Raw genomic sequence first — 21,682 nt, forward strand, 5'->3', positions numbered from 1 at the left:
GCTCATGAAATTGGTCCGGGCTTGGCCTATTCTAGCGGCTGCGAAAATGCCATCTTGAACATGACTGCAGATGCAATGGGTCTCGTTGAAAATAATCCGCTACACTTCAACGAATGGACCAAATCAAATCATCCAGAGTTCGATGGAGTTCGGTATCCTCCACGACAGATCTACGGGAAATATCTCACATGGCTTTTCGATCGTGCAACCGAGAACGCCGCATCCCAAGAGATACACTTGGAGGTGATACACAAGGAACTTGTTGCTCTCTCTCAATTTGGAAACAAATTTAAGGTCGTGGATGATGACGCCAAAACAACCATGGTCGACAAAGTCGTTCTCGCGCTTGGGAACTTCACCAAATGCACTCAACCGGATCTCATAAATCATTCCGGATATTTCAGTAGTCCCTGGCCGTTGGGGCGTCTAGATGGAATCCTGCCATTTGCCCCAGTCTGTATCATTGGTTCAAGACTATCTGCTATTGATGCTGCATTCCGATTAGTGGCAAATCATCATAAGGGGCCGATATATCTTGCCTCGAGGTCAGGACGTCTCCCGGGAGTCCAGGGGCGTTCTAGCCAAGAATACAAGAAAAGATACGGCTTACAGATGATTGCCAGAGAACTTGAAGGTACTTCAAAGTCTATAGGTGTGTTCGATGTGTACGATCGACTCAGGTCACATTTGGATGGCTTCAACACCCCTAATTGGGAGGCCTACTTGAATGAGGAAAATGCCTTACAACAGCTAACTCAAAATGTTTTGGAGGCTGAGCAAGATAAACCATCTTGGAGATCGGTGATTGATGCCGCTGCCCCAATGTTTGAGAGATATTGGAATTGCATTACAATGAAGGACCGCCTCATGTTCATTGATGACTGGAACTCTGCATGGTACTCAATTGTTCACGCCATGCCATATGAGAATGCACTTCATCTCCAGCAGCTCTTGCAAGAAAGGAGAATAGAAGTTGTAAAATTTCATCAGATCAAGCCGTCTCAGGATGGGTTTAGCATCATAACGGCAAGTCGGGCAATTCAGACAGATTTCATTGTTGAGGCTACTGGTCTGGAATTGAATGTTTCACACATTCAATCATCGGTTATAAAATCTGTTCTCTCATCAGGAATGCTGGAGGGAAGCCCCCTGGGTGGATTTTCCGTGAATCAACACACCCTGGAATCGACCAAAGCCAAAGGACTATACGTTATCGGCTCCTTGACTACCGGTGTTCATTTCTACACGAATGGTATCGACAGAAATACTGCACATGCATCGCGTATCGCGCGAAATATAGTTGGAAAACCTCTTTATTAGACTTCCCGATGGGACTGTGATGAGAGGAAGGTCGCTCCCGAGGTCCCACATCCCATCCCACGACATCTGGACTCTCAACATTGAATGATTCCCATTCCCATCCCTATCCCACGGGGGGTGGTGAACTCTGCCAGAGTTCAGGTCTTGGCGGTCCCTTCACTATGGGAGATAATAGTACATAAAAAGTGGGCCCCGCCTGAGTTCAGGTTAATTTCCTCGCCAGGGTTCAGAGATCTAATGAACTCCGAGCGATCTGAAATTTTTATAAGTTATAATAGACTATATGAAATATCTCCTATTTGCTTCGGAGAATGCATAGCCTACTAGTTATCGAGAAAATGGTGATTAAAAATTAGAGATATTTTGTTGGGGTGTACCATTACGGTATACGATTAGCACCTAAGACGCCGCTACAGCACTCTAGACGAATAGAACAACCTCGATAATGCTAGTCAATAATGATCAGGAGGGGTAGCCATTAATTCAGGGGGTTTAAAAGCTTCCTAGCTATTATCTCACTTTTCTTTTACACCATTTCACCCCAAAGTTAGCATTAGACATTCGTCAAATTTCATGCAATTCACTATTGTACGATATATATCTACATCTTTATTATGCAAACCCAATTTTTTCACCAACCTTCGACAGACCCAGTCTTCGTGTGTAAGACATGCGAGCACGTCGTTAGACCGAGAGAGGTCTTTCGACACTTTCAATCTCCGAACCATCGCTTTCCAATGCCGAAAGCACGCCAAATCGCTAAAGCTGTTCAGACCTCTGAGCGCGCGCAAGAATGCGATGAATGGCAAGCTCCGACCGCGGTAAATGACCCAATTGCTAATTTGCCAGTTTTTTCGGATGGCATTTTATGCGAAAAGGGTCAGTTTTGTCAATTTATCGCTAGGAAAGCTAGCACTATACGTAAGCATTGGCGTGAGCAGCATGGCTGGGTCGCACCGGCTCACTATGGCGGCCGTCGGCGGCAGCAAGGTTTATCGGCGGCCGAGCAGCAAATTCAGCAATTTACGCGCGTCGTAAGATGCCAGCGCGCATTTATCCAGGGGCCAGGATCTCATTATATTCGGGTGCGTACGCTCGGGGTAGATGCCATTGCCGAGACCGATTCAATGCCCGCGACCGAGGTCGGCGACCGGCTTATTGATGAAATCGAACTAGCTTTCAAAGAGGAAAGTGAGCTACCCTAGCTAATTGAAGCTGGCGAGCGCGATGACGCGAATCCATGGCTCCGTCGTACGCGGTGGGCCGTCTACCTCCGTGGAATCGACCCACAGCACCTTATTGACTGCGTCCAACCACCCGACATCGATTTATCCGATCCGACGGAAATGGCGGCAATCGCTATATGGGATGCAATGGCCGCTGTCGCGAGAATTAGCCAGTTGATTTGTACGAAAACTAGCCATACCATTCGCACCGAAGCCGTACGTACGGAGCGTGACCGACTGCCGCACCAGCCATTGCAAGCTTACATGGATGCCGATAACATTGAGAGACATACCATACCGTGGCAGCAAATTTTAATGTCTTTCACTCGTACGCAGGCTTCGCATGAATGGGCCAGTCCAAATTACAAATTCATTAGGAGCCAGCGAGCCGCGTGGAACTCGCTTTGGAAACTGGCTCAGCCGGGCGCATCACCTAGGTCAGCCAGCCCAGCCATGGCTAGTTTAGCCACGGCTGGTTCAGACGATAATAGCGAGCATTCGGAGAGTGACACCGAGGATCAGCCCACCCAACGAACCGTCAGCGAATCGAGAGCGAATAGAGCACAAAACAGCACCGTGTCCGGTGTAGGAATCCTGTCTTCAAAACATGGTGCACCATGGGGATCTTCCAACCCCTCGCCATTCTCGACTTTCGCAACACCGATACGATATACCTTGTGCTTCTCTGGAGAATATATACGATAGATGGCCTCACTCTCACAACCGACGAAGTAACCCAGCCAGCCGCGAGCCCCATGCAGCTTTGCCATCGCAGCTGTACTCCTCATTTCTTCCATATATGTGACATATGCTCGGCTTCCCCAGATCCACTCCCTCGTGAGGGTGAATCTTACCCCTCTTAACGCCTCATACGGAGTCTTTACCTCTTTCCTGCGTAGTTCACGCGCTGGCATTCGATTCTTCAGCCAGACAGCTTGTTGTTCAACCCTGATGCATGCCAGACTTGATCTCAAAGCAGTGCTCGTGTTATGACGATGTAGTAGAAAGAATAGAAAGGATATTTGAAATCAATGCTATACACCTGTTTATCATGAACATGCAACCAATAGTAATAGAACCGGATTGATGATAACTTAAGCTATTCTCTCAGCTTAGATACAGAATCATATCTACTCGGGAATCTTGACCTTGGCCGTTGCCGCCTTCCAGAACGGACTCTCGCGCATCGCAGCTACTGCATCAGGACTGCTCATCTCCAGATCATATTCTGCGAGCATAGTGAGGGCATCTTCCTTCTTCTGGATGTCCTCACCCAGCCTTTTTGCCTTTTCTGCATCCAATAAGCCTTTTGTCCGTTCCAACTTGGGCTTCAAAACCACCCAGTCAGGTCCGGGGCTCCAGCCATATGAGGTCATGAAGGGCATCCATTTTAAAATATATGCTTTCCGTTTTTTAACCCTTTCGTCACGATCCTTTTTGATGGCAGCGGCGTTGGCTTCTGAGTCCCTGCCCTTGCTCTCTTCAGCGAGCTTGTTGGCTTTTGCTTTCTGCGCTGCTGCTAACGCGGCCGCGGCTGCTTTCCTCTGCATGACAATCTTCTGTTTATTTGTCTCATCGCAGTAATTAATCTTGAAGACCATTTGTTGCAAAGACACAAATTCGTTCATGACTTTCTGATGCTCATCCCATTCTTTCTTGAGCGTCGAGTAGTCTTTGTCAGCCTCTTCAGCGAGGCCTTTAAGTCTCTCTTGCACTTCTTGGTCATGCCTTTTTTTCCTTTTATGTATATTTCCTTTTCGTAAGCATAATCGGCCTTCTTTTTGTCGTATATTTTCTTGCGCCTCTCGACCTCCGGCGTCTTCTCCCATGATTTCATCCTCGCGTAATTCCTATAAGCGAATGCAAATATAGAGTTTGGTGGACCAAATGTTCCTTCTTCCTGAGATGTAAATTCAGGCCGTTCAGGTTCCTGGGGCTCTTTTGGAAGATCTTTGATAATTCTCTGCTTCAGCTTTTCCAACTCAGGCTTGTCCATGTTGTCGATGTCTTTGAATCGGAAGTTGGACACGTGGGGGATGGTGGCGCCTTGGAGGACGTAGGAGAATTCTAGCGTTACCAGGCTATAATCCATGACTGGGGTGTTCTTTTTCCCGAGAAATTCCACCATGACATTGGCTGCTTTGTCCTGTTCTCCGTACAGGAAACGGTTGTAGGATGTGTCACCCCCGATCTGGAGAGTAAACAATGAGGTGGTCTTTTCGTTGTCCTGTCCTTCTTCGACTAGGTACTGGATGGGGTATTTAACGCCATGTTTGAACTGACTCGTTAGCTTGATTCTGACTCCGTGGGACGGACTGTCTTACCCGAGGGTAAATTACGCCTTCTTCGCCGTCCTTTGTGCTCTTACCCAGCCAAATGTTTTCCTGGCCCTCACTCATGGGAATCCCAAACGCAGTGCCGTATGGGCGAATATTTTTAGTCATCGGTTTGAGGGTCACGTCCGAAATAAACTCCTTCCCGTGCGGCAGGAGGGAATGAGGATCTGTCAAAGCTGGAACCATATGTGACTGGGCGATATGTTTTTCTTCTGGCTGGCCAAAGTAAAGTCTCTTATAACCGTACTTGGCATTATCAGGCGGCAGCTCAAGCGAAAACCCGACAAGGTTTGTTAGGTCTGCATTAATATGGAGGATGTTCTGGACTAGAGTTGGGATATCTTCGTAGCCGAGGAATTTGCCGATTAATTCGTATATGTTGATAACGTCGGCTTGCTTCATCACTCGCCAGTTGTAGAAGGAAGTCACAGTGGGACACCATTTCGGTGGACTAGTCCAGTCAGCATATCTTCCGGGTTAGATATTGTTAACGTACTTATTGCAAAGAGTTGTGTCTCCTCCCTCAGCCGACCAAGACATAGAATGCGTCATTTTCTTCTCTGTTGAAGTCTTCTTATCACCAGTATTCTCTGTATTGCTGTAGTTGACCTCTGCTTGAAACCCATGCCCAGACACCGACGCACTAGCTGCTGCCTTGAGCATCTTGGTTTTCTCACTCACGCTAGTCCCAGCCACAGAGTCCGATTCATCGATAGAAACTAATTTGCCGCCGAGATGGACACTGCGTGTGAAGAATATACCATATCGCTTTTGAAAGTGGTGCAGCTCATCGAGGGTACGTCTGTGTCGCAGATTATAAATGTCCGCTTGACATTCATTGCTTAGTTCGAGGGTTTCCTCATTCAGAATCAGCTCCACACGAGGGAACTAGTTATCAAGCAGTCAGCACTAGACATTAGAGTTTTTTATCTGCGATCTCACATCATAGACAACATGCATGTAATTTGTGTCGTTGAATCTGGAACTTGCACTCTTCTCATCATTACTCCCTCTCTCACCTCCCTTGGCAGCACCGCTAAATCCAAACGCCGTTCCCGCACTAGTTCAAATTCATATTAGTTATTGTCAGATATAGAATATACTAGGCTACTGACATAGCTGCATCGATGGATGTCTCCGTAAAACTACTTTGGGCCATAGTTGTCTCTAGTGAACCCTTCGTTTCAAACACCCGGACCTGAGATGCGTCTTTGATGTGGAAGCGGGGGATGCGGAATAAGTGCTATATTAGTATATTAGCCTTGAATATTCAAATGTTATATCAAGAAAGAACAGTGGTACGTCTGGTGGTTCAATCTTCAGTTCGTTCATCTGCTTCTCTTCCTTTGCGGTAATCGTAAATGTGATGTCATAGTCTAACAGCCTTCTAGGCTTCAGGGCGAATGCTATATCCGTTAGCACGAAACATAATTCCATAGGATCTCAGGTAGATACCAGAATAATAAGCCCTCTCCACATTTGTGACGTCAATTCCAGGCCGTGTAATATCCTCGTGCCCCGGCACTTTGATGATCTTTTCCACAGGCCCTGTCGGGACATAACGTCCCGTTCTTGGTGTACGCATTCTTGCGCGGAGCTGCAGCTCTGGTGTTGTGACCGCCGAGTGTCCGTGCATGGGATTAAGGGGTATCTTGGAACCTGAGATGAGCTGAACACACATCTATCTATCTATCTATTTTTACATGAATCAAATTGACCTTTGCTTTGGAAGCATAACCACTGTCCACTTAACTGTGTACACAGTACCTAGCTGGTGATACCAACACTGATCAGTGGTTGATTACAACCACAGAACAGCTCGGTTTACACGACCTGGAAGAGGCATTAACCGCAAGGGAACGGGGAAACAGTTGCAGTACCCTCATTGCGGAAGGTGTGCTAAAGGATATCAAAGTATCTGATTGGGAAACGGTTGCAGTACCTTTCAGACACGGAGGATTTCCAAAAGATCTACAGTTGAAACCGCAACGAAGATCTGCGTCCACCACGCGAACAAGGCGTTAACGGGAAACAGTTGCAGTACCGTCACGACACGCACCCCAACACATTCATTTCGTTTATCCATTTCATTCACGATTACCGTCGATTAGACAACCATGCCAATCCCAGACAACCTCGGATACGCTATTGATGAAGAAACATGGCAGAAATCCATCGATACACTCGACGAGAAGAACCAGACGGAAGGAATACTAAACGGCTATATAACTTGTGTACTGCGGACATGGAACATGATGGGCATTACCGGCCGTGGCCTATGGAACGACTTTCGCGAGGAGTTTAATAGATGGACCCTAGACACATTCAAGGTGGCGAACAGAGCCGCACTGAAAATGATTCGAATTCACCTCACTGCCCACGGAGTATGGGTCAGGGTAGGTCCAGGGATATCTTACGCGAAGGGACTATTCGACTGTCTCCAAGAGGTCACTCAGCACGAATGGACCAAAGAAGAAATCGAAGACCATCTAAAGGAGCAAGCAGGCAACTTCAACTCCAGAAGGAACCCTGCACGCGACCAATCACCAACAATCCGACCAAGTGCCCCAGCAGCACGAGCTACTTCGGCGAATCCACCAAATCCCCAAACACTACGAACCGATGTTGCGAAATCACACGTCGGACGAGTCGACCAGAGAGAGGAAGAAGCCACATTCGCAACGCTCGATACAGCCGCGGAGGTTACAACCAGTGCAGAGGAAGTTATGGATACGGCAACAACCGTGAACTCGCTCCCTTTCGTGGATAAGGACCGCGAGGAGACTACCGGGGAAGTCGACGGCGCAATCAAGGGTCCCACCAAGGGAGATGCTATATCTGTGGACAACCAGGATGCTGGTCGAAGTATCATACCGGGGAAGAACAAAATCGATCCCTTGACAACTCCCGCGAACAACACTTCTTTACGACGAGGCCGAGGACAACCACCAGATCCGAAAAACAAGCCAAAGCCGCAGGCATCCGTTCGGCGAAGCACTCGACGAAAGGCTGCTGATCTCCAAGATGTCGAGGATCAATTCATCAACGCTATCCAGGAAGGACAAGACGTTTCAATGGTGCCTATGACAAACAAAGAACGAGCCGATATGGAATTGTCCATCAAGTTGAGGAACGAAAGTGTCATCACGACCCCTGGATCGCCATTCGAGCAGTCCCAGAACAAGGAGATTGAAGGGCTGATAGCCAGAGGGGTATTCGACTTCGTGCAATACGATCCAATGAAGCACGATGGTGTACGCATCTTCAACTCGCGCCTAGTCAACGAGATCAAGGGTAAGGCTACGGGTACGCCTTTCGAAAAGTCACGGCTTGTTATCCAGGCCTACAATGACGAAGGAAAAGGGATGATTCTCACCCAATCTCCGACGATTCAGCGAGCCAGCCAACGTATCATCGTTGCACTGGCCCCATCACTGAGCGAAAAGAACATCAGTCTGTCGATCCGGGACATTACACAGGCATATGTCCAGTCAACAACCTCATTGAACCGACTGATCCTGGCGTATCTACCCAAGGAGATTAAGAGCAAATTCCCAGCAGGCACAATTATGGTAGTGCGGAAACCGTTATACGGGATCCCTGAAGCTGGGACCCATTGGTGGGCAACGTACCACAAGCACCACCGGGAAAGGCTCGAGATGGTCACATCGACTTACGACCCATGCTTATTGGTCTCCACTGGAAAGGGAGCTTTCGGTGTTGTTGGAATGCAAACCGATGATACACTGATTTTGGGGACCGACGAGTTTGCCACGCTCGAAGAGAAGGAATTGGCAGAGGCAAAGTTTAGCGCCAAACCCAAGGATACTCTATCTTCAGAGAACCCGCTGATATTCAATGGCTGTGTTCTGACGCAGAAGGAAGGAGACGTTACCGTTGAGTTACGCCAAAAGGAGCAGGGTAAGAGGCTAAAGCTCATCGACCACAATTCCAAGGACTTTAAGCACGTGTATATGGAACAGCGTGCTCGCGGAGCCTACATTGCAACGATCTGCCAGCCGGAGGCTGCATTCGACCTATCCGTTGCCGCCCAACACCAGGACCCTACGGAAGCCGACGTCAACGCGTTGAACAAACGCATCAAGTGGCAAATGAAGAACCTGGACAGAGGTATCAAATATGTCGCGATAGACCTGTCAGCTGCAAAACTCTTCGTGTTCATCGATGGATCATTCGCGAACAACAAAGATTTCAGCTCCCAGATTGGATATGAGATCATCTTCGCGAACGAATCCGCCGAGAATGAGGAATTTGAGATCACCGGAAACCTGATCCATTGGAGCTCAACCAAGAGCAAACGAGTTACCAGGAGCGTTCTGGCATCGGAGATCTACGGGATGGTAGGAGGTGTCGACATGGCAATTGTAATCGGCACAACAATCAAGATGATCATGGACCAACTTGGCTTTGGGAAGATCCCTACCATCGTGTGCACGGATTCATACTCTCTCTACGAATGCCTCGTCAAGCTCGGCACCACCAAGGAGAAGCGCCTCATGATCGACATCATGGCACTTCGCCAGCCATACGAGCGGAGAGAGATAATAGAATGGCATTGTGCGACCTACAGATGCAACGAGGTGCAGTATGATCGAAGTTCGTTTTTTTTGTTCCTTCGTTTTATTCGTCAGTTTTATTCGTTCGTTTTGTTCGTTCGTTTTTTTCGTTCGTTCATTTCCTACTTCGTCTATTTCCTACTTATGGGCACTGGTCCCTTTGCACAAAAGAAAAGTTGCCAGTGTCGGGACATAACGTCCCGTTCTTGGTGTACGCATTCTTGCGCGGAGCTGCAGCTCTGGTGTTGTGACCGCCGAGTGTCCGTGCATGGGATTAAGGGGTATCTTGGAACCTGAGATGAGCTGAACACACATCTATCTATCTATCTATCTATTTTTACATGAATCAAATTGACCTTTGCTTTGGAAGCATAACCACTGTCCACTTAACTGTGTACACAGTACCTAGCTGGTGATACCAACAGGCCCTTTTTCCAGGAATTGACCGGAAAGAAGGTTATTGTTGCGCATAACAATCCCCCATTCCTTTTCAGTCATGTCGGCGGGGTGACTAATTATTAGAATCTATAGGTATATCAAGGGAAGGAAGTGACTAACATGATACTCCCACCTGCCTTTGCTGCCCAGCTGCTGTTGGTGAAACTAGAGGTCAGAGGCGCTCCGGTTGAGGCTGTTGCGAAGTCGACTTTTGCGGCCTAGCCTGTTAGGATCTATCCTTGAAGAAAAGATTAGATTAAACTTACATTGGAAAGGTCAATGGGCTTATTGATAAAGGCTTCTGCCTTTGGGTCCAACTTCTTCGTTTCCCTCTCCTTGGTGAGGATGTAGATGTTGTGTTTTGTCAGATTTCGATCTTCGTTCTCAGTATTGGCCTTGGGATTCTCCTCGATATAATGATCAAAGGTAATGTTATCAGTCACTTCGATTCCATCCTTGGTGCAGAATGGTTTATTCGAACTAACAACATTGTTAGCATCTTTTATCTATATAACATACGAAGACTCACTCAGCCTTCTCCAGATACCCATCCTTCGAAAGGTGAGCTCGGATGATGCCCAATGCGGAAGTTGCCAGCTGCGACGGTGTCGGTGCCAATTTACCACCAGGCAGCAGCTTTGCCGTTCCAGAGTCATACTTGATGACGGTCAGTAGGAGCTTCCCGTCGTTCGTGGAGGCGGAAGCGGGGGCGGTGGCGGTGGCGGTGGTTTCCTCGTTGTTCCCATCGATGTTGTCTGGGGCGACCACAGCCGGTGTGTTGTCATTCATGTTCAACAGCCCGGTAAGGAGGCTGCTTGCAAAGGTCTCTGGCATCTGAAAAGGAATTGAAATGAACAGTTGTAACTTTTTCCATGGTTCTTCATCAAAAGTGCGGTAGCACCTAATATACCCGCTGAAACGCAGCTGAGAGTAGCTGGCGTAGCTGAGAGAGCTGATCATATACGTCAATCTTGCCCATTCTAGCAATATTACGCATCCATGCGGGGATCAGCGGGAAGCTAAAGGAACAAATGGTCTGTGCTTCTCTCTAGTTGCATATATTGGTGGCCAACTCAGCAGCTTTGCCCAGATTTTCATAACGCGTGTGCAAAGACCCGACTAGTGGGTCTCACCGCTACTATGACGGTCATGTTCGCTAGTAGATGAGCTTCATTGTTGAATTTGGGGGCAGATTGTACCGCGATCAGCCATTGACTAATTCTACATGCACACCGATCATAATTGATCTTGAAGACGAGAAGATCAAGCTCTGAAATATAAGGCAAGGCGTTTGGTCGACCTGCCGACATTGGCACCGCGGCGGATGGAACGTAGGGAGACTGTACCAGCTCCCATCGGAATCTGCATGTTCTTTGATGATCCTCTAGGTTCCCACATTTCAAGGCCCATATATTATCTATTAGTTACTATGATTATCTGACCTTTCAGAGAGAAACAAAGCTACCTTCTAAATTAGAATTTGCTCAAGAATAAAACAGGTGAACATTGCCAGTTTCGTTTTTCTGGGAGCAAAGCATTTCTAACTTATGATTGGCTCGTGGTTACTCCTTTCTCCACCTTGGAGAAGGGCCAGACCGTCGTATGGTATGGGGGGAAGAAGAACTCGGTAACCCTAGTGGCTGTCCCGCCGATATACAGCCCTGTCGACGAAAGTGGCCAGATATGGTTAGCGTATCTCTTACTCTTGTTGAGAGTGCCACTAGACCGAAATTGGCAACACCTCGTCCCACGTCGAATTTTCAAGGGATACTTTCGATTCGTGAAGATCTTGGTATTTTATTGATCGGAATGCACTGTATACCAATACCAAGATTGAGGACACTCCAGCGCAGCGCAGATAGACTGAAAAATGAGAAGTTTGATGCCGTACTTGAGTCCACGGAGTGTAGTATTTCGGTCCTGAAATCGATGGGCGTTGACTTCCAAAAATTGCTCCATGTGACCTTGTGATGTTGGATGTTGATGGATGACAGGAATATCCTGTATAGCTAGGGAAATACAATGGATGTACTAGGAGATTGGCGCAACCCAATCAAAAAAGGGGAACTACCCCAATGATGAGATCAAAAGAGTGTTGATTCCCCTCTCCTATCTACTGGGATCGAGGGGGTTAAAATAGCCTCGAGAATACCTGGTATCGAATCCTCTAGAATCCCAGAGGTACCGTTTGGGTCAATACGATGCTGATCACCATTTTCCTGACAATGGATCTTGTGCAAGGTCGTGGATCCTTGAAGTATGGAAGGTCTCTTGTCGATTTCCTCCCGCGGGCGAACTACCATAGGGAAGCTAGGGTGAGCCGGCCTCGTTTTAGTAAATCGTTAATAGCTATAGAGGCAATGCGCAGAGGCGCAAGTCTTCTATTCAAGTTCTTATAGCAAACAAGAAACTGCGCTTATTGCTGTCTTTACCGATATTCACTGGTGTCCTCCCTGTAGGTCATTGTAAATGCTAGAAAGCTTTCTGAGGCATCTAGCATTCTCTAGTGGCCTTGCATTTCTATTCTGGGAGAAAGCATGCGAAGTGCATTGCGTGCTGTTCTTTCTGAAGAAAGTCTGGTTGATTGAATAGGATTGGTTAAACAACATTACCTTCTCCACCTAGATCTAAGGTCCGTGCATTTTCCTAATACTCTCGCACCCCCAAAGTCTCTGGATTGAAATTAGTTCAGCACCTCTGCTCCATTCCGAGCTCTCGGGCGAGACTGGAGAACTTTGGAACTTGCTATCCACCTCTCCTGTGGTTCACTAGTACTGTGAACAACAAACGCATTATCGACGTGAATGTCTACTTGCTTCCCTCGAAAACTTCCCACTATGTGGATAGGTCCTGGGAGCGTTATCAAACTTGATTTGATAGATGAATGCAACCTCCAACTGCATCTCGATTATAGAATTTGTGGAATCTAGTCATGGTAAAGAACCACGCAGATATAGTATGAGCTAGAGAACTGGGATGTCAAAATGTGGTTAGCGTATCTTTTACTCTTGCTGAGGGTTCCACTAGACCAAAACAGGCACCGTGTCTGTTAACTTCTCAGTCCCCGCTATTTCCTGCCATTATTCTGCTGCACCAAAAATTCCATTCAATTATTCAATTATTGTAACTACTATTCAGTGTACCCTCCATTAGAGTCAGTAATCGCCTGCATCTAACGTAGCACACTCTCCGATAGACCTTCTCGGATATAAAGTCAAGTTGCTGCCCGGCCCATCTCTAAAACACGGTGGAATATCAACGTACGTTGGGAATCGAGCCAGAGCAATGGCGCCATTTAACCTTATTGGTGGTGATCAATAGAGGGCCGCGGAGAGCAAGCGAGCAAAAGAAACCGGTGCAGTTTTACGAACCCATGTACTACAGCGCTTGTTAATTCTAGGGCTCTCTATCCCACGGGGGTGGGTGTAGTCTGGTGTTACGCACGACTAACGGGTCGTCGCTATGTTAGAAGATTCCTGGGTTATACTTGCCTGATGCTTCTCTGCTCCCAACGTCAACGATCTGTCTCTCGACCGTTCCGTTGCCTGACAGGCCTTATACGGGCTAAGTCCTTTTGAGGGTATCGAGGAGCGATGCCAGATAGAGCGCCGAACTAACCAATACCGGGGTATAGGTCTATTCGTAGTGCTGTCAAGTTATAATCAAGTTGTACGAGTCACCAAAGGTTCTGAACAGTAGACACAAGTAACAATGTATGATTGAACACGAAGAACTGAACTAGATACATGAATGAGTGTCCTTATATATCCTGAGTCCTTCTGAAGTAGAACAGTAGAAAGTAGAATAGTAGAACTGTTCTACCTGTCGACTGTCGACCTTTCTACTACTTGCATGATCACGTGGTGGTCGTCTCATTGGTTATTGCGGTATACAATGAGATGGCGAGCGGAAGGCCGAAACGGGCCTTGTTGTTGCGCAGACTTTGTCCATCATACATAGCCACCTAGGAACGGATACCCCCCACCGTCAGCCCTACTTAACGACGCCAATACTGCGTGTCCACCCTGGCCCCATTGTACGTCCTCCTATCCGGAGGCTTAGTGTACTTATGCAGCTTGTACGACCGCGTTTCCACCCCACTCGCGGCCCCTAACGTTGCGGGAACGAAGCCGCCCTTAATCCAATGCTGGTCCTTGGAGATGCTCTTCGGCACCACCTGGTCTCGCAGCATATCCAGAGCCTGCACGCGCTCCGGGATGCTGATCTCGCGCTTCTTCGACCAGAATGTCACGCTGTAGTCGTGCTCATTCTCCGTCCCGCGGTTCCCGCCATCCCACGTCTGTTTGAACTGGACTTCGCCGTTTGTATTCGGCAGGACCATCCACGGCGTCTCACCGCCCTATCCCACGGGGGTGGGTGAACTCTGCCAGAGTTCAGGTTAGGGCTTTGTCTTAACTATGGGACATAAAAAGTGGGCCCCGCCTAGACCTGGCACTAACCCGCGGGTAACCCTCATAACCCTGCACCTAACCCTCCGTTTGGGCGGGTCAGGTTCCAAGATCCCGACCCTCAATGAGGGTTGGTCCGACGACCGACCCTATCCCACGGGGGTGGTGCAGTCAGGGCTAGACCTGGCTTTGCACCTCCCCGCGGTGCGGAATCTCAGAACCTGCACCGCACCTCAAGAGGTGCAGGTGCAGACTTTCGCACCTCAACCAACCCTGAGGGTCGGGAGGGTCGATGGAGGGTAACCCTCATCGACCCGCATAAACCCGCATTTGCATAATTTTTCGACGCCTTTCCTCTTCTGGCTGGATAAAATGGATGATTCATCTCTGATTTTAACGGCTGTTCCGTCAACCTATACACATTCCATTGAATACTCTATCAGCATAATAAGTTATGAAGAAATAGTCATCTAAAAGTAAACAGTAGGCATGGTCACCTACAAATTACAAGTAATATTCGATAATATCGATGTAGTGGGTGGTCAACAGAGGTCATCAACAAAACAGTATGTAAGGTTGTAGATATATATATCGTGGACACTGTAAAGCATGTGTATTTTCATAGGTAGAACAACTATTTTTCAAGAAAGCTATGAAGACGTAGTCTGAATCCCCTCATTTTTTTATTACTTGAACCGTTATGTCTTCTTCTGTCAGTTTGCTATTAAGAATTCAGGTCAAATGATATAGGTATATCGTAAATTCGTTTGAAATGTTCTAATTGTTGGACTTGGACATTCTGATCAAGACTGTTTTCTGAAATTGAGGGTCCTTTTGAGGTGTGTTGAGGTGCGTTGCGGTGCGTTCAAGGGTAATAGAGGGTCTCTTTGAGGTGTATTGAGGTGTACTGAGGTGCGGGGAGGGTTAATTCCCGGGTTATCCACTATACTAGCGAATCAGATATAGATAGGTGGATACAAAAAACGATATATCAATTCCAGCATATACAACAGGGTCAAACGGATACCCCAAGAACATCGCGCGTCTTTTCGCACAAACAAATCAGTAAGTTCTCTATTATCTCCCTCCTCAGTCAATACACTATCTTCTGGTTTACTAAATCCATGATGTCTCAGCTCTCCGACGTCTACCCATCGTCTAGCTTCGATACTCAGGACGGGTTACCATTAGACGCGCTACAATACCTTATTCCTGACGATTCTCTATCCCACCGCCAAAGCAAGAGTCAGTTACCTTCTGAAAGCCAGTTTGATTCAGCACTAGACCTTCCGGATAATCGAGTTCAAATTCGTACGGCATCTCAGGCCCCAGATACCCTTCCGCGAATCAGGCCCGACTGTATCAACGAGTTCATTATCTGCATACCAGCGATGTCTGCAGAATTCGTTAAGTGGTGGCTTCACACTGACTACGGTAAGTCAAAGCGAATTAACTGGGACATAAGCCCTAGTAGCCGTCGTGCAAAATGCTGGGAAGGGTTTCAACAAGTTGCAAATGCCAAAGATGGAAAGCCAGGCGTTATATGCAATCACTGCCGTACAGTTCTCGCGCATCCAGCTACGAACCATACTGGAACGTCGACGATGCAGAAACATCTCGATGGACCAAGGTGCCGACAGCGACTACCGAAGAAGGGTACTAGTAGTATCTATCAACTACTCAGTGACGCGGTATGTTCGAACTAGCCTAGATTCAACGTCAATACTAATACCTAATTCACTCTCCCTTAGGCCGAGAGAAGACCAGCGCCTACCTTCACCCAACGAACATGGGAGCAGAAGATTCTTAATCTTATCACTACATCGCAATTACCCTTCCGATTCCTCGAGCATCAAGAATTCCATGATCTTCCTTTCCTACGCACGGCTAGCACCCACACCACCAAGCGTTCCATCGAGAAAGGTGATTCGCGAGCGCCTCCGGAGTTTCGTTATAGAGTATCAACAAGAGACACTACAACGGCTCCCATCTAGTGCAAAACTATCACTTGCGCTTGACTGTTGGACTTCACCATTCCAGGACGCATTCATGGCTATAACAGGATACTTTATAGACCAGGAATGGGAGTATCGCGAGGTCCTCCTTGGGTTTGAGCCCCTTTCTGGAACTCATTCTGGCGTAAACCTCGGTGAGGTTGTTCTCCAGATTCTACAAAAGCACCAAATCACTGATCGTGTACTGGCGGTGACAACTGATAATGCGTCTAATAACAAGACGCTTATCGCAGCAGTGAATGATTCAATCCGCGAACTACAGCTGAAGACAGATTCTACGATTATTCAAGTGCCCTGCCTTGCGCATATTATTCAATTGAGTCTGATTGATTTACTTGGTAAAATCAAGGCTTCACCGAAGAACGACACCGCCGAATCAGTATGGTCTGATGAGCGTGTACGTTTACTTCGTGCGCGCCAGCAGAAACATAAGATCGCCGATACTCTAAACAAGGTAGGTTTCTATTTAATAATCTTATACAATCCACTAACCATCCTTATAGGTTCGAGGTCTTGCGGTTTATATCAACGGAAGCCCTCAACGTAAGGAAGCCTTCTTGAATCTCCAGTCCAATGGGCAAAAGCTTGTCCCAATCCAGGACGTCCGTACGCGATGGAATTCGACGTTTCTTATGCTCCGACGGGCGAAAGGGCTTCACATTACATTCGACGAGTACTGTTCGTACCATGATCAACCCCACTTTGCATTAAGTGCAGAGGGGTGGCGACAGATTGACTATCTGCTTTATATCCTCCAGCCCTTCTTCACGTTCACTACATTAGTTTGTCAAACTAAAGACTCGAGTATTCACCTCGTCTTTAGTATTTACAATAGGCTCTTTGATCATCTTGAAAGATCTATACGTCAGCTTCGTCGAAAGAAGGTGGCTTGGAAACAGCTGATGCTTTCCTCCCTTGAGGCCGCGAAAGATAAACTATCGAAATACTACGGTATGACAGATAATGTCGAAGGTGATCTATATGCAATTGGAACAATCTTGGATCCGTCGAATAAGATGGAGTTCTTTTCAACAAGTGATTGGGCCCCGGATAACTCAGGAAAGGACTACAAAAAGGAATACCGAGAGAGCCTTCAGTCTCTGTTCGAGAGATATAGCCTACGTATACCATCTGATATGACACAGTCTGATAGCAGGCTATCAACAAACAAATCAGCGCTCGAGAGGGCTTGTAGGCGCGATCTCTCGAAGCCATCAACCGGTCCGCAATACGATGAACTTACTAGATATCTTCAGAGTGGTGAGTGAGTAAGCCTACTAAATGAATTATGGAACTAACCTTCTTAGACACTATCGATGAATCCGCTCGGATCTTCTGGAGAAATCATGAGAAGGAGTTCCCTATTCTTGCAAGCATTACCCGTGATGTGATGTCTATTCCAGCGACTGGTGCCGGAGTTGAGCGTCTTTTCAACTCTGCCCGGGACGTTTGCCACTACCGCCGGGGTTCGTTGAACCCAGAAACTGTTCGCGATATCATGTTGTATTTGTGTACAACAAGGTTCGATATCAAGGAGGAACAGAGGCTGATTCTCCAGGAGTATCTTTCAGAGCAAGAGATCGCAGCCACGTCTGAAGAACTCAATATCGAGATACATTGCTCCGAGGCCATCAGTGATACCGAGGAAGACGTCGAGATGTACCTTGATATACCGGCCGCACTACCACTCTCAGAGGTCGCTGCTGGGAAGCGGCCGGCGGTCACTTTTGACGATGAGGAAGACGCCAATGCCGATAAATTTGCGGATCCAGAAGAGAACTCGCCATCACCCTTGCCTGATACGCAGCATCGTGTATCAGGTAGGATGCGGAAAAGGTCGAGACTACTGGACGGGTATATAATTTAACAGTTTGAGTCTTGAGAGCCCTGTATTCGAATCTAATTATAATATAAACAATTGATCATCGAAAGCCCTGTTCGAAGATAAACCTATGATATGCACTAAATTCTCCTGTAAGACTATAGGGTAATGAAATTTTAGTTTACAATTACAAGAGAATACAGCCTGTCCTACATAATTTATGCAATTGACCCCGAGTCACATTCTTTACCTGTTTGTCATGTTTGTCGACCCTCAGGTTTACCCGCGGGTTACCCTCATGAGGGTCGGTCGTCGGACCAACCCTCATTGAGGGTCGGGATCTTGGAACCTGACCCGCCCAAACGGAGGGTTAGGTGCAGGGTTATGAGGGTTACCCGCGGGTTAGTGCCAGTGTTATGATAACACTGGCTCCGGACAGGCAACGACAGAATCAAGCCGCCGAACATGGATTTGCTCATGGTATTCTTACCCGATACTGACATTTTCTCTGTGCTACAACTGGAATGCTCCTGCAGTCTAAAATTCTAGGATGCGAGAATAATTATACTTGACCTACACAAGTTTTTCGAGAAGTAAGTTATAATACGAGTGCCCTCACGATATTAGCTGACTTTTGGATGTGTTCATTAAGGTGCTTCGATTTGACAAAATACTTGCCGATTTGCATGTCGAAGTGAAGGATCTTAACACGTCAGAGACATGGTTTACAACGCCGGTGCTGAAACCGAGACAGCAAGGGCCTTGGGACGATTTCAACATCTTTCGGGTCTCAAACTATACCGATGTTGAACGACGCCTGAATGAAGGCTGACAAAATTGGGTTTGTTCTCTCTTTCTCAATTTTACATAATCTTTCTTTCGAGAACTTATGGCACATATGCTTCGAAAAGGTCGAAGAAGGTTTAATACTCACTGATTTGACACTATACTGGTTTCGCGTCGGTCAGTGCAGCTTCTCTGGAGTCGTTCCCCTCAAATTCGCGAAAGGAATGCAATTAATGTGTTAGCTGATTTTCGACACTTATACTCCGTTGGCTCTATCTCGCCACCCAAGTAAATTTCCACTTTCCTCGCAAATAATTGCTCCCTCTCCCATCGGGTAATGATGTACCCCAAGTGACCAAACTCCAGCTCGTTCAATCTAGTCCTCTCCAAAAATTCCTCGCAGCTGATACTGAATGCGTAGCAAGCCGCCTTTGTTTCCGGGAATACAGTCATGATTAAAGTTCTCAGTGCCCGCGCATCATTGTCGGCATTATTTGGATCATATTGCATCCAGTGGCGTATTTAGCCACTAGCAAAGCAATGCCCGCGTCCTCATCAGATCCCTTAATCAGCATAAAAAGCGCTAGGGGGTCCGCGAGCCTGAAATCAGGGGGTACAACGCCACAGCCAAGCATTGTTCTTAATAAATATAGGGCCACATTAGAAGGACCCCCATGGAAGCTATTCGGACCCCTTCTCTACCCGCTAAACCTAACTAGGCCTCATGCAGTAATTGTATTTCCAATGCATTTAATCGGTAAAAATGCATGCATTTCTTGGCAATATAGGATGCCCCGAGCATCGGAGGTCTCATGGATCTAAGGTACTTCCATCTACTATGCAGCCCCCTAGTAAAATTAAGTTACCTTCGTACTCTACCATCGACCATGCCAACTGCATGGCGCTAGTCCTAAATAGGTGGCAGCCCTAATCCATAATTTAGGGTATCGCCAACTCCATGTCTTCGGCTTCATGCATTTCGCCAATTTCAACACACCACAACATCACCAATATACCCGCTGCCAATTTCTACAATTATTTGATCGCCCAAAAATGGCTATTCAGCCCATATTGAAATTTTCAGCTCACAAATAGCGATGCTGGCCCCGTGAGGGCGTTACAACCACCACCTTACTGTTTGTTGACATTCTCCTTCCAAAACCGTCGAAATGGCTCCAAGATCCGCCTCTAGAACCCCTGAAGCAAATGACACTGACTGGGATTCGAGTCTCGCAGCTTCGCCGGCGTCATCTCGCTATTTCACCCCTGGTCCCGTCGAAATCGACCTCGAACTGGTGGAAAAACCTACAATTGAAGACGGCAAGCTCTTCGACACTGCCCAGGACGGCATCGATGCGGTCAATGACTCTCTTGCGTCTATTGGGTATGCGGTTGTTAAGCACCGCTCGAAATCCCGCGGTTCTAAAGCACTCGGAAATGAAGCTGTCTACCTTGTTGTCCTTCGTTGCGACCGTGGGAGACGCCCAGACCCTCGCCCTAATACTCCTGACGGTCCGGAAGACGCCCTACCTCGTCCCGACAGACATTCGGGGCGGCGACCGCGTGCTCGTATCGCCTACGTCTCTGTCTCCAGCCGACTGGGCACTGGAGGTTGCAGGTAGACCATGGGGAGCATAACCACCCGTCGTCGAGGCTATCAAGTCATCCTGCGCAGCGCCGGCTTGCTCTCCGGCGTAATGAAGCTATGGTCGATCGTCTAATACGTCATGGAGTGCCTCCCCGCCAGATCCTCTCGATTCTCGCTGGACAGGGCGCTCAGTTAAGGGAGCATGATATCACCAACCGTACTCAGAGGCTTATCACCGAGTTTCTCGCCGGCCGGACCCCTATCCAGGCCCTCTTCGAGGAGCTACCGAAGCGCGGAGAGTGGTATCTCCGTCATACAACCCAGTTCGACGGTAGGACAGTGTCGGGAGTCTTCGCAATACATCGTACTAGCGTTGCGCAGCTTCGGGAGTCTCCTTACGTGCTATGGATGGACTGTACGTATCAGACCAACCGCTTTAACATGCCGTTACTTGATATCATTGGAATCAACTCGGTCGGGAGGTCCTTTTCGGTCGCATTTGTCTTCCTACCGAGCGAGCGAGAAGACGCGTATAGCTGGGCTTTACGGTGTCTACAGGGCGTCTACGACGAGTATGACCTTGGGAATCCCCTCACGGTATTCACTGCTAAAGAGAAGGCCCTCCTGAATGCGATTGCCGCTGTCTGGCCGACGACGGGTTCCTTGATCTGCCATTGGCATGTCAATACGAATATTAAGTCGAAGGCGATGCCAGCTATCGGTAAGCATACGAAGGCATTGATCGCCGCCGGTAGGCTCGCAAGCCAGGATTACATCGAGTACGTCACAACTTTCTGGGAGAAAATGCTACAGCGGTGGACTCGGGTCCTCCATGCCGATAATACGCGTCGTATGAGAGAGCAGTGGCGCTACCTTTGTAGCTGCTATGAGGAGCCGATCTTCGCTGAGCTTCTCGAGTATATCGAGAAGCAGTGGATCAATGAGTCTAGTCTACAAGTGCTTCGGTGCTTCACTAACTGCTTCTTCCACCTCGGCGAGACGTCTACATCGCGGGTAGAGGGCGCTCATGCAGTCCTTAAGAGAGATCTTCAGGGTGCTAGGCGTAACTCTTCACCGTCCTTCATTGCTTCGAGATCGTCATCACTAGGCACTTTGAGAATTCACAGCAAGCTATTACAGATGAGAAGACGCGAGCTCCGACTGA

General features: G+C 47.8%; 5 protein-coding genes across 5 annotated transcripts; 3 read left to right on the top strand and 2 right to left on the bottom strand.

Moving 5' to 3' along the window:
* Positions 1 to 60: 60 nt before the first annotated feature.
* N7446_011849 (FAD/NAD(P)-binding protein) lies at positions 61 to 1,320 on the top strand (the record flags this gene model as incomplete). The annotated part of the gene is made up of 1 exon (XM_058520591.1): positions 61 to 1,320. One exon carries the CDS (start codon positions 61 to 63, stop codon positions 1,318 to 1,320), a length of 1,260 nt encoding a protein of 419 aa, XP_058366877.1.
* A 2,356-nt stretch (positions 1,321 to 3,676) lies between these two features.
* N7446_011850 (uncharacterized protein) lies at positions 3,677 to 6,319 on the bottom strand (the record flags this gene model as incomplete). Its single annotated transcript, XM_058520592.1, has 7 exons — positions 3,677 to 4,201; positions 4,357 to 4,824; positions 4,871 to 5,333; positions 5,379 to 5,770; positions 5,825 to 5,942; positions 5,998 to 6,125; positions 6,185 to 6,319. 7 exons carry the CDS (start codon positions 6,317 to 6,319, stop codon positions 3,677 to 3,679), a joined length of 2,229 nt encoding a protein of 742 aa, XP_058366878.1.
* Positions 6,320 to 6,999: 680 nt separating this feature from the next.
* N7446_011851 (Aurora kinase 2 splicing) lies at positions 7,000 to 10,119 on the top strand (the record flags this gene model as incomplete). The annotated part of the gene is made up of 3 exons (XM_058520593.1): positions 7,000 to 7,747; positions 8,768 to 9,499; positions 10,067 to 10,119. 3 exons carry the CDS (start codon positions 7,000 to 7,002, stop codon positions 10,117 to 10,119), a joined length of 1,533 nt encoding a protein of 510 aa, XP_058366879.1.
* Positions 10,120 to 10,148: 29 nt separating this feature from the next.
* N7446_011852 (uncharacterized protein) lies at positions 10,149 to 10,686 on the bottom strand (the record flags this gene model as incomplete). Its single annotated transcript, XM_058520594.1, has 2 exons — positions 10,149 to 10,377; positions 10,427 to 10,686. The coding sequence occupies 2 exons, from the start codon at positions 10,684 to 10,686 to the stop codon at positions 10,149 to 10,151; spliced, it is 489 nt and encodes a 162-aa protein (XP_058366880.1).
* Positions 10,687 to 20,098: 9,412 nt separating this feature from the next.
* N7446_011853 (transposase) lies at positions 20,099 to 21,682 on the top strand (the record flags this gene model as incomplete). Its single annotated transcript, XM_058520595.1, has 3 exons — positions 20,099 to 20,540; positions 20,663 to 21,238; positions 21,666 to 21,682. 3 exons carry the CDS (start codon positions 20,099 to 20,101, stop codon positions 21,680 to 21,682), a joined length of 1,035 nt encoding a protein of 344 aa, XP_058366881.1.

The sequence above is a fragment of the Penicillium canescens genome (genome assembly GCF_028828765.1).
Source record: "Penicillium canescens strain IBT 15451 chromosome Unknown utg000009l_segment0_segment0, whole genome shotgun sequence".
In the NCBI taxonomy this organism is placed as follows: domain Eukaryota; kingdom Fungi; phylum Ascomycota; class Eurotiomycetes; order Eurotiales; family Aspergillaceae; genus Penicillium; species Penicillium canescens.